Below are 12,306 nucleotides of genomic sequence, written 5' to 3' on the forward strand. Positions count from 1 at the left end.
CCTCTGCAGGAATGAGTGAACTCTCCCATCATGAATTCATCCTGTCCACGTCTCTGCCATCTTAGCCAGGGGCTACTCAAAATGTGGTCCTCGGCCCATTGCTGGTCCACCAACTTTCTGTTACCAGTTTGTGACAAGATAGGTACACAAAGCAAGAGAAAGCATTTATATACTTTTCTAGCTCTTCAACGTTGCCACCATGTTTCACTGTATTTTACAAAAGCATCCCTCCTTAATGAACTGGAAAAGAACAAAACAAACAAAACCTGGTCCTTCACCACAGAGAATCTGAGAATAAGAGAATCTGGTCTAGCCTTGCAGTTCTTTGATGGATCTATCTGCTTACACTGAGAAACCAAGACTTCCCAATAAGAAAATAAAAAACATTATCCACTTCTCTAAAACAAAGTCAACCAACGAGCCAGCCAAGCAACAGAAGACCTTAGGATCCTGGGTCTGTATTTTCCACGAGGCAGCAATGGGCTGAAGCCCTTGAGATGGGCATGTGCCCCCCAGAATCACTTCCCCGCCATCTCACCTGCCCCTCAACTACGTCCCCATTCCCTGCCTCCTCCCAAGCTCTGGTGTAACCATACTTGCCTTCTGGAATGTTTCCCAGAGGGTCCCACTGGCCCCTCGGTCCCAAACATGACCGTCACCAGCCCCATTACCTCTCGCCCCCAAACGGCCCCTTGGGCTGTGTGTTTCTCCTCATCCTTGCAAATGACCCCGCCTGACACTTCAGTCCCCTGAGTGTCATGTTAGGCTCCCCTCCCTCCTCTGTGACACAAAGTCTTAATGATTCTTCCTCTGCATTTCTCTTTTAATTTGTTCAGTCACTCGACAAATCTGTATTCAGTTCTGGAGACACAACAGGGAACAGGACACCCCATCCCCCTGCACTGCCTTGGCCCCTTCTCCGTCCAGCCCTAGCCCTGAGCCACTTCCCTCCACGCCTAGGGTACCCTCTCTGCTAGAACCACACTCCACTTTGCCTTAACCTCTCCCCCAGCCCTACCAGGGCAGCCTTTTAAACAATGCCACCATCCCCTTGGTCTGAGAGTAGATGAGGGTGCAGTGAGGAAAGGGAAGCCTTTTTAATATAATTTCCCTTTCACTCTCAGTCGGCAACTCGCACTAATTAAAATTACACCCTGCACAGCACTTGTAGAAATGAAGCCCCGAATACTCAACAATTAGCCAGAATAAACGATGAGTCATTTAGATACCACAGGCAAAGTTTCATAATCCTGGGGATTTGAGATATTCTGTTTCATTAAAAGGAGCCATTGAGATTTGAAATACCTGTCGGGTTCTCTTCTTTAGGACAAGATGTAAGCAGCATCGTTTGGTTTCCTGAAGGGCAATGCCTGTAGTTTAATCCAGGCCACTGAGTCTCTCAGCTTTCCCACACAGAACCTCGCAGGGGTCTGCCTTGCTTCCCCTCGATGTCTTCATTCCCAAGGCTCCGTGGTCCAGCGAAAACCGAAACCTAGTTCTAAGTAGGTCCTTCAGGTCCATCGTAAAAGGAGTTAATCTGAGAAAGTGAGAGCCCAGAGCTGAGGGTCTGAATCTCGCCCGGACAGTGGCAGGGGGTGTGGCTTTCTCCCCTGGGCAACCAGGCCTGGAGCCCCAGACTCCACTCAGGGGAGGCCTTGGACTTGCTCCGAAATCTGTCCCCACGTACCAGACACGGTTACACCCAATTGCCTCCCATCCCAACCCGGCCTTCTGGCTTGGACGGCTCCCTCCCAGTTCCTGAGGGCTCCGCAGAAGTGGCGGCAGGGCCCAGTGGTCAGGAGTGTGGCCCCTGGACCAGACAGGCTGGGTTCCAACCCCAGTCCTCCCTTTCCCAAGTGTAACTTTGGGCAAACTGCATAGCTTCTCTGTGCCTCAGTTTCTTCACCTGTAAAACGGGGATAAGGCTTCAGAAGGCCGAGATGAGGGTTAAGAGTATAGTGCTTGTAACAGCCCTTCAGCCCAGGGTCTGCCTGGCATCTAGGGGGATTGCCTCTGTGGAGTAAAATCCCATTTAAAATTCAAATTAACCTATATACGCATAAATGGGAGCCGGCAGCACATAATACAGAGAGACTAATTCATCTTTTTTTTTTTCCCTTGTATTCCTGCCCCAGGGGAATTCTTGCTCCTGAAGCCGGAGACTCCAGGCCATTTCCTGCATCTTTAGAGGAAGGAACCCTCTCTCTCCACCCCCAATTCACCTGAGCTGGCTTGAGTAGGGCTCCCTTTCACGTAACCAAAAGAACGGTGCCCAGAACAGCCTTCCTCCTCCCACTGTCCATCCTAAACTCCAGCCAATCAGGACGTGGCTCTTTCTCAGCCTTGAGCCTTTCCTCCATGCTCCCGTCTACACCGGGAACAGCACTGTCCACCAGGCCCCTCCACCTCCGCCAGCGCCCATCACTCGCTGCTCAGAGCCCCCATCCTATAGCTCACGTCTCCATAGCCTTCCCAGGCCACCTGGCCACAGACCCTCCCCAGACCCTCCTCCCCAGCTCCATGGGCACCCGCTGGGGCCATCCCAGGCCCCATCGCTCTGCAGTCGCGGCCCCTGGCAAAGCCCCCGTCCTCTCTGAGCTGTCTCCTCCGGTCTAGAAGGGAGACATCACTGCCAGCGTGGCCCCCGGAACGGAAATACTGTGCAGCACCAACCAGAAAATGTGTGCCATGACTCGGCAAACTTTAAAGTGCTTTCGAAACATCCAGACACTTCCCCAAGAAGCTCCAAAGAATGTAAAGTCATTCGAAGATGAACGTGTAGACTCTTCATTCTATATCACCCTGTCTTCTTTACAATCTCTGGGAACTCTGGGGAACAGAAATTCCAAAGGGTCCCACAAACACACCAGCCACATGAAACAGGCTCTGGGAGTTCCCTGGCAGGCTGAACCTTTGTCTCAGAGGAACAGAGGCAGCACTGAAGTGCTCCCGGCCTTGCAACTATCTCTCGAGCATTCCGTTCTAGGGCTTGGAAGATGTATTCTCTCCAAGTCTGCCCATAAAACTGTATCTTAAATGTTCTGTGGGCCATAATAAATAATTTACATAAAGGGTCAGTTAGATGGAGCACAGCAGGATACCAGAGGGAAGAACACAGTGCAGTAGCCCAGGTTTAATTTGATCAGCCAAAGTGCTCAGAGCATCATTAAGCCACACGGAAAGGAAGAGAGTCATCTTTTTTATACAGCTCCCTTCACCCTCCGTGTGAAATCGTGATGGAGTGGGGCTGTGAATTATGGCATCTTCAGCTAATTTTACATGACACAGATACAAATGATTTTATTTTTCCTCATTGTGGAAAATAATGAAATCTCCTTTCCCTCCCTCCGTCCATGTCCTCTATCCAAAGGTTCTGCTAATTTAAAACATTTGGTGGAAAAACAACACTGAGGCATTGTTCTGAAGAAAAGAAAAATTCTAATCACTTTGAGTTTAATTCTACTGTGCAGAGAAGAATATGAGCTTATCCTGGATGATGGCACAGTGACAAAATGAGTTAATTACCGTCTCATCGTAAGATGGATCTACTTGTCATAGGGACAGGAGCCATTATTTCACACAAAATAATGACCCAGATAAAAAAGGAATGGCTGTAGGCAGTAGCTGCCAGTGACACAGCTTCATCTTGACCTAAGTGAATGGCAATTAACAAGTGTCACCACTTGTTATACACACACACACACACACACACACATATACATATATATAGGGACCAAGCTATTCATTAAATATTTACTAAAAATACACAAAATTTTTTTTTTTTTTTTTTTTGCAATACGTGGGCCTCTCACTGCTGTGGCCTCTCCTGCTGCGGAGCACAGGCTCCAGATGCGCAGGCTCAGCGGCCATGGCTCACGGGCCCAGCCGCTCCGCGGCATGTGGGATCCTCCCGGACCGGGGCACGAACCCACGTCCCCTGCATCGGCAGGCGGACTCTCAACCACTGCGCCACCAGGGAAGCCCGCACAAAATAATTTTTACTGTCTTTCTTCCCAGGGAACTCCTGTAGTCTTCTACCCGTGTGATGACAGGAAAATGTACACACGTGTGCAATTCAGCCATCAGCTGCAACCGCTGTTGACCTTGCAGAGAGGCCCCCATTCCTCTCCTCTTTGCACCAGAGGCGGTGTTTTCTCCAGAAATCATGTCCACCAACAGAAAAGGGGGGCAACGGAAGGGGGCCCAGTCCCATCATTTTGTACCTCTTCTCCTGGTTGTCATGGCCACTGGCCTAGAACTAGAGCCACAGCCAGCAGTGACAGCCAGAAACACTAGATCCTCCCAGGTGGAGCCCCCGGCCATGGACCGACAGGGCAGGGCCAAATGGCCAGGCCACCTCAACACCTGGGTTCTCCAGAGTGGGTAGCTTCCCTTCCACTCTGCTGACCACAACCATGAACTATGTCTCTACTGAGAGAAAGAGAGATGAGAGACTCTGAGATACACATCTGGAGACCAATTCTGGCTCAGAAATCTCAGTGCTACCTGAGTGTGCAAGCTGTCTAGTCTGCCCGAACCCAGTCATTTGTATATGAAAACCAGGGGTACAGAGGCACCCTGTGCCTGCTGCACAGGCAGAGGCAGGATGGCACAGTGGGCTTTAAAGTGTATCCTCTTCAAAATGTTAAAAACAGAATCGCATGGAGACTATCATACTAAGTGAAGTCAGCCAGACAGAGAAAGATAAATATGATATGTCACTTATATGTGGAATCTAACCAAAAGATACAGGTGAACTTATTTGCAAAACAGAAATAGACCCACAGACACAGAAAACAAACTTATGGTTACCATAAGGGATAAATTAGGAGTTTGGGAATAACATAAATACACTACTATATAGGAAACAGATAAACAACAAGGACCAACTGTATAGCACAGGGAACTATCTCAATATTTTATAATAATGTATAAAGAAAAAGCATATGAAAAAGAATATATGTGTGTGTGCGTATATATGTATGCATGTATATATACATATACATATTTATAACTGAATTGCTGTGCTGTACACCTGAAACTAACACGACATTGTAAATCAACTATACTTCAATAAAAAAAATAATTTTTAATGCTAAAAACAGAATTCTTATACAAACATAGAATGAGCAGGTGTCAATGATCAATTTAACCAATTATTGAATAAATCATGGGATACTGCCATGTGTACACACACACACACACACACACAATCAGTGGGGGGGGGAAGAATGTTGGGATGAAAGTAAAAGTTAACACAAAAGTGGCTGATGTCCTTCAGGGCATATAAACTATAACTCTGGGGTTCTGTCCTCTGTGGGACAGACGCCCACCTGCACTGCAGGCACTGCAGACACACGGCATCTGAGTGTCCACTCAGCAGGCTGTTTACAACCTGATATGGCCACAAGGCAACGGGTCAGTCCTGCAGTGATCTGGTTTGGTTAAGACAAAAGTGCCAAATCACATGTTTTTAAAAGAGCCTGTTTGATAGTATGGCCAGAGCCGATGCCCTCATCTTACCAACCCGCCCCTCAAATATTCCAAGCATCTGAGTCTAATTACAAAACCATTTCTACAACTATTTTTCCCCAGTGCTCAGATCACGGGGTAAATCCCACCTCTAGAATGCCCCTACCAAGTTTATGAGAACATTTTATTTGCAGCAATCCAAAGAAGATGGCCCTATTTATACAGACATCTCTCTGAGTTATGAAAGCACCCATGTTCTCAGGCTTAGGCATGTGTGAACTAAAACTGCTTTTCCTCCCACTTCTTAAAAATGATCTGAATTCTACCATAGCAGAAAGAGTCTCCATCGTCCTAGTAAAATTACCCAAATGTCTGACCTAAGAGGTCATCCGATTCCTGGGCTACGGGTCTCGGCTCCCATCATACCAGAGTGGTTATTCCCAGGGCCTTGTAGCGCCTGAACACTCCACAAATGTTGAAGAGAGGGAGGCAGAGAGTGAACCAAAAAAAAAAATAAATAATAGAATCACTGGTTGTTTAAAGGGACCATCCAATTATTCCACTTTTCTGCAGAACTTCTCTCCACGGCCTCCTGTTGCTTTCACAGCCGAGTCCGGCCCCTTCCTTCCACCCCTCATGGCCCCTTTCTTGCCAAAGGTCCTCTGATCTTCTTTTCATTCCCCTCAGGCCCTCACACATGCTGCTCCCTCTGTTCCGAGGGACCCCAACCCACCCACTGCAGCCCCATCAGGCCTAATCCTACTGTCTCAGCCCGAGGCGCCTCCCCGACTCCCACACCACACCCGGTCTGTCCGCTGCTTCCCTCGTGGTCATGCTCATCACTCGGGTTCAGAAAAGCCTTCACTGTGAGGACACGAGGGCAGGACCACGGCTATTTTGTTCTCTGCGTGCCAGCACCTAGTACTATTTCTGGCCTGACAACAGCCAACAATATTTATTAAAGAATTCACTGATTGACTGGATCTCAGACAAACCACAATCTCCTCTACATCATGCGGGACTGCCAATTATTTTGGGAGACTGGGAAGGGGAGGACAAGGCAAGCATTAAGCGATGAACTTAGCCCCAGTTTGGGCAAGGACATTCCTCCTGCAGTAAACGTCAGCGTATTGAAACTCAGCGCACCCTGCAATTAGGCAGGAAACCTCATGTGGCTCAAAGAGAAGTTCAAAACCAGACATATTTCAGGGCAGAAAATGAACCCCCTGCAACGAGGCAATTTTCCCTGCTATGATCGCATGCCAGTGGTCACCGGACTGTGGCACGCTCCCACTCTAGGAAAGAAAGGGGGCTTGTGACAATGAAGACCCACGGGGGAGTGGAAGGTGGGATGTGGGGGGCTCACACCACCCTGAGGATTTGAAGGGGCTGCTGGCAGTGGGCCGGCAGGCCTGTCAGCTGTTAACGCCACTCCAGCCCTAAAAACACAGGGTCTGCCATCCTTGGAGGAGGGGAAGCCACCTTGTTCCAGAGCCAAGGCCAGCCTGAGTGGGAGTGGACTGACCCCCATGAGGCCGCCCAAAGTCCCAGGTCAGAACAGGCCTGGGGAGTGCAGCCCACCTGCCCTCAGCCAGCCCCCAGCCATTCACTCAGGCACGCGCTCGGCGAGCCTGTTCAATTGCATCCTGACTGCAGCACTCACCTTCTTAATGAACTCTGGGATGATTTTTTGGTCTGTCAGGTGGTCTAGGGAAGAATAGCAATCTAATTCCAAGATGTAGCCTTCATTGTGAAGATCAGTGTTCTGAGATCTGAAAAGAGAAACACACACACACGCACAAGTTAAGATTTTGCATAATATACATATTAAAAAAAAAGAATCACTGGGTGTTGAATGAAATCCTAATTTCTTTCCTGAAAGTAACTGTCAAAAAGGCAGTTCTGAAAAAATAATTTGTGGTTAACAACTCAAATAATATAGAGGGACCTATTAATACTTCATGGAAAGACCTCCAAGACATATCATCAAGGAAAACACATCATTATAGAATGATGGGTTTAGTACAATAAGGTTTATACCTTAAACAACACAAACACAAACACCCACACACACACACACACACACACACACAGTCCAGTAATGTATATTTCCCATTGGCAAACCAATAACAGCAGCGACCTCTTGGGGGATGGTGAGGGCCAGTGTGGGAATCGGGCGGGGATGGTGCTGGTGATCAAAAGTGAGTTTGGCTGTATCTCTGATTTTTTCACTTTTTTGGAAGAGAATATATTCACGTACCATTTAGAAAATTAAAAATTAATTTTTAAAAGACTTTTAAAGGGTTCAACCCCTACAGAGGGCAATCCGGCAAAATCTATCAAAACTAAAGATGCATGAAGAAAAGAATATAAGGCAACTGAAGTAGAAATCCTGGGACGAGAGCGGACGTGAAGGGTTGTCTGAAGCAAACACCAAACACCTTGCGGTTGAGACGGAGGCGTCCAGTGTGCCCTGCCCCCCATCACCGCCCCCCAACCAGGTGGTGGGGCTGCTTCCCCATCCCCCTCATATAGATGTGCACGTGACCCAATGCTGGGTGCACTTGGGACAACCAGCAGCAAGTGGTCACCAGAAGGAAATCCCACCACTCCGTGTCACTCCTTTGAGGGACCCCTGGGTGACACTATGGGGCTGATGGACTCCTGGGAACCACGTTGTTGTCAGAAATTGAAGGTGACTGGCTGGCCCTGCCAGACGTCAGACAACAGGAAGTGAACATCAGTCAAGGGCCGGCAGACCATGCCCTTTCCTCGTGGGAAGGGGGACTTGGAGACCAGGGCCGGGCTCTTCAGGGCTCACACCACGTGTACAGCAACTCTCCACTGCCGAGGGCAAAGTAGGGCCCTCCCACCTGACTTAGGAGGGTCCCTACCGAGGAGGGGCCCCTGCAGCCCCTGTGAGAGCAGGTGCAGCCAGGACGGGTGCCTTCATACTGAATTCCTGAGACACGTATATCCCACAAAATAAACAGTTTCTGAATGCCTATTTGCTATAATATTTTAAAGATGAGTTTCTAGGAGTCTTATATATCATTCAAAGCAATTTATGCTGCCATTAACCATCTGAGTATGATTCACACGAAATTCAAAAGTGGAAAAATTAAAGAGGATTTGGTTTTCCCCAGGTGTGCAACTGTGATATTTTACTTTTCTCTCTAACATATCCTTTCAGGGGTAGGGACTGAGGGGCATACTTTTGAAATGTAAAAGAATCAACTGATTCCAAACTGGCCAAACTGGAATAAACTAATTCCAAAAGAATCGACCAATTCTGAACCTCAGCCTGCTCGCCTAAAAACTTCATCAGAGATTAGACTCGTGTTCTCCCTTTTTCCCCCATGTTCTTACTCTCTCCCCACCGTAAACAAAAGACATGCTAAGAGGAAGTAAAGCAGAAGATTCCAGACTTTTGAAAGAGAAGACTTAGTCAAGATACTGTCATATGCATCGTGTGGGATCTCAAACAACAAAGACAGGAATAGGAGGAGGAAAATAGGATGTGAAATCCCCACTGCTGTCACACAGGGACACCAGACTGTACAAGGTTATTTATAAATACCCACTGACATTTTGTTTTGTTTTTTTATAAATGTATTTATTTTTATTTATTTATATTTGGCTGTGTTGGGTCTCCATTGCTGCACACAGGCTTTCTGTATTTGCGGTGAGCGGGGGCTACTCTTCATTGCGGTGCGTGGGCTCTAGGTACGCGGGCTTCAGTAGTTGTGGCTCGCAGGCTCAGTAGTTGTGGCTTGCTGGCTCTAGCGCGCAGGCTCAGTAGTTGTGGCACATGGGCTTAGTTGCTCCGGGGCACAACATTATAAATCAACTGTACTTCAATTAAAAAAAAGAATCCTTCAATAAGAAACCAAAGCAATAAAATAAAATAAGTCAACACTGTATCCACTCTGTAAAACACCCATAAAATGAATGGAGCGAAGACGGGTCTGTCTTTAAACAACTCACAGGCCAGACTCGCTAGACTCGCAAGGGATAATTGTTCGTACAGGATCTAATAACTCTCAGCTTTGCTTCTAGAACAAGAAGTACTCTGAGGAGGAAAGCAAGCTCTGGTTCATTTCATCAGATAATTAACTCAGCTACATCTGAACTGAAAGAAGCACAAAAGGTGGACAAAAATAGGCATTATTACAAATTTTCTAGATGAAACATGAAAACTCACATCTCGGCCTACGGTCACTTGAAAGCAAAGCCATGCATATTGGAGGAATAGGTGAGTAACTAAAGGTCTCCCCTGCCTTACAGGAATTACCTCCACAGTTTAAAATGAAAGGGTTGGAACACTGAAGAGCGGCTGCGGGGGAGGGGTGTGGCAAGGACCCCTGACTACTCCAAGGACAGATGCCCAGGCCCTCAAGTCAGCACTCTGTGAGGGGTGAGGCCAGAGCTGGGTGGGTGGCACAGTCACACAGAAAGCCCCTCCCTGCCAGCAGCCCTGTGAAAAACTGTGTATCAAATCCACAAAAGCTTGAAGCTTGCCTACAGGCCTGCCAGTGGGAGCCTCTGGGCTTCTCAGCACTGGGGGGAGGTTGGGTGGAGGGAGGGCAGTGACCGTGGTTGCTCTAAGGTGACCCCCAATGACCTTCCTTTTCTGGTGTTCATGCCTTTGTAGAGTCCCTCCCCCTGAGTGGGGGCAGGGCCTGTGACGTGCTTCTAATCAAAATAACCAGGCAAAGGGACAGGAGATCCCTCTCATGATGACGTGACACCATAAGACTCCACCTTAGCAGATGAGAGCTAGACCCTGCCCTTGCTGGCTGCCAGGCTGCCAGGGCACCGTGTGGGCAGTCCTTGGATGACAGCCATCAAGAAACAGAGATCTCAGCCCTAGGAGATGAATTCTGCCCACCACCAAACAGAGCTTGGGAGCAGACCTTTCCCCAGTCAAGCCCCTGATGAGACTGCAGCCCCAGCCAATACTTCCACTGCAGCCTGATGAGACCTGAAACAGAGTGCCCAGAAAAGCTGCAGTAACTGAGATCAAATGTATGTTGTTGGAACCAGTAAACTTGTGGTAATTTACTACAGAGCGTAGAAAACTCACGCAGTTGCCGAGCAGGAAGACATGGCAGCTTCATGCTCAGACCAGGCCTCCTGCTGGTGGCTGGGTCTAGGCTCAGGACCCAAGACCCAGCCAGACACCTGAGAAGAGCCTCTGAAAGGTGATGAGTGTTTCATGTCCCAGAGGGCAAGGACCACCCTGGCATCAAGAAGCAGACATGCCCTAGAAGTGAGTCCAGGAACCATGGCCTGGCCCCCAGCACAGGGGAGTAGATGTCCTGCAGTCAGTCAAGTGCCTAAGAATCCTTAAGATGCATCACTGGCTGAGCAGGGGTCTGCACCCTCCTGTGGGGGAGGGGAAACACCACTTATGTTTCCCCAAAGGACATGTCCTTGTGTTGTCCTGGAAAAGGATACTGGAAACTATCAAACACCCACCTGGACTGAAGCCCACTGGCTTCCACTTCCAGAAGGGACAGAAAGATCTGGGTCTAAACAATTAAAAAAAAAAAAGAGGGACACAGAATGCACTTCTGGAGATGTAGGATTAACTACCTGACAAAGGCTCCCTTATCTAAAAATTAACAGTAAATACACTAAGATTAAATGCAGACACTCTGAGAAGAGCATTGCTAACAATGAAATATGCTTCCCCGTCTCCCTGCATACCTCCCCTCCATAATTTCCTCTAGATTTATTAGTTAGAGGTTGCGGGTCCTAAAGCTAACTACAGGTGGATCATTTCCCAGCTGTGTGCCTTTGGACAATTTATTTAAACATTCTATGCCTCAGTTTCTTTCACTGTCAAATGGGAATATTATGAGTAGCTATCTCTTGGCATCCTTGTAAGGATTAAATCAGACAAAAGCATGTAAAGCCCTTAGCATAGGGCATGGCAAGAAGTTCGGGCTCAACAAATATTAGCAGCTGCTGATCTACTTCTATCATCTGTAAGTGCATTCCTAGCCCTTTTCATAGTTCCTAATTACTCATTCATTCAACGAATATTGATCACACTACTACTTTGTGCCAGACACTCTTCTTTAGCATCAATAGACAAAAGAGACGAAATCTCTGCTCTCAGAGCTCACAACCTGGTGGAGGGAGACAGGCAATAAACAAGAAATACTCACGAGCACAGAGAGTATGTTCAACGGTGGTAAGTGTTAAAGAAAAAAGAGGCAGCAAGGTGTAGAGAATCACGAGCGGTGGGAAGCTGCAGTTTTTATGAGGATGGTCAGGGCAGCCTCACTGAGAAGGTGACACTTGCAATAAAGATCTACGGGAGGTGACCATGCTGACAGCCAGGAAAGAAGCTTCCAGGCAGAGGAACAGCCAGTGCAAAGGTCCTAAGGTGAGATGGTACAAAAAAGCCCTGTGGCTGGAGCTCAGTGAACCAGGGGCAGGAGATGAGGTCGGAGAGCCAAAGGGGAGCCAGAGAGTGTAGAACTTACAGGCCACGGTGAAGACAGTGGCTTTTACTCAGAACGATAGGGGAAGCCCTTGTTGAACAGAGAAGTGACACCATCGGATCTATTTTATTTTTATAGAAGTATAGTTGATTTACAATATCGTGTTAGTTTCAGGTGTATAGCACAGTGATTCAGTTATATTATATATATATATATATATATAAATAACTTTTTCAGATTCTTTTCCCTTATAGGTTACTACAAAATATTGTGTAGAGTTCCCTGTGCTCTACAGCAGGTCCTTGTTGGTTATCCGTTTTATATATAGAAGTGGGTACATGTTTATTTTAAAAGGAGCCTTCTGGCTGTAGGGGGCAGC

The 12,306-nt window shown here is 47.7% G+C and overlaps 1 protein-coding gene across 2 annotated transcripts in view; it reads right to left on the reverse strand.

Moving 5' to 3' along the window:
- The window catches only part of RFTN1 (raftlin, lipid raft linker 1), a 201,791-nt gene that overhangs the window by 86,306 nt on the left and 103,179 nt on the right, over positions 1-12,306 (reverse strand). For both annotated transcript variants that reach the window (XM_081235580.1, XM_081235581.1), the window contains one exon: positions 7,136-7,244. In XM_081235580.1, the coding sequence (XP_081091706.1) occupies positions 7,136-7,244 (109 nt within the window). The remainder of the gene's footprint in view (positions 1-7,135; positions 7,245-12,306) is intronic.

This window comes from Mesoplodon bidens (genome assembly GCF_964165515.1).
Source record: "Mesoplodon bidens genome assembly, chromosome: 5".
Taxonomy (NCBI): domain Eukaryota; kingdom Metazoa; phylum Chordata; class Mammalia; order Artiodactyla; family Ziphiidae; genus Mesoplodon; species Mesoplodon bidens.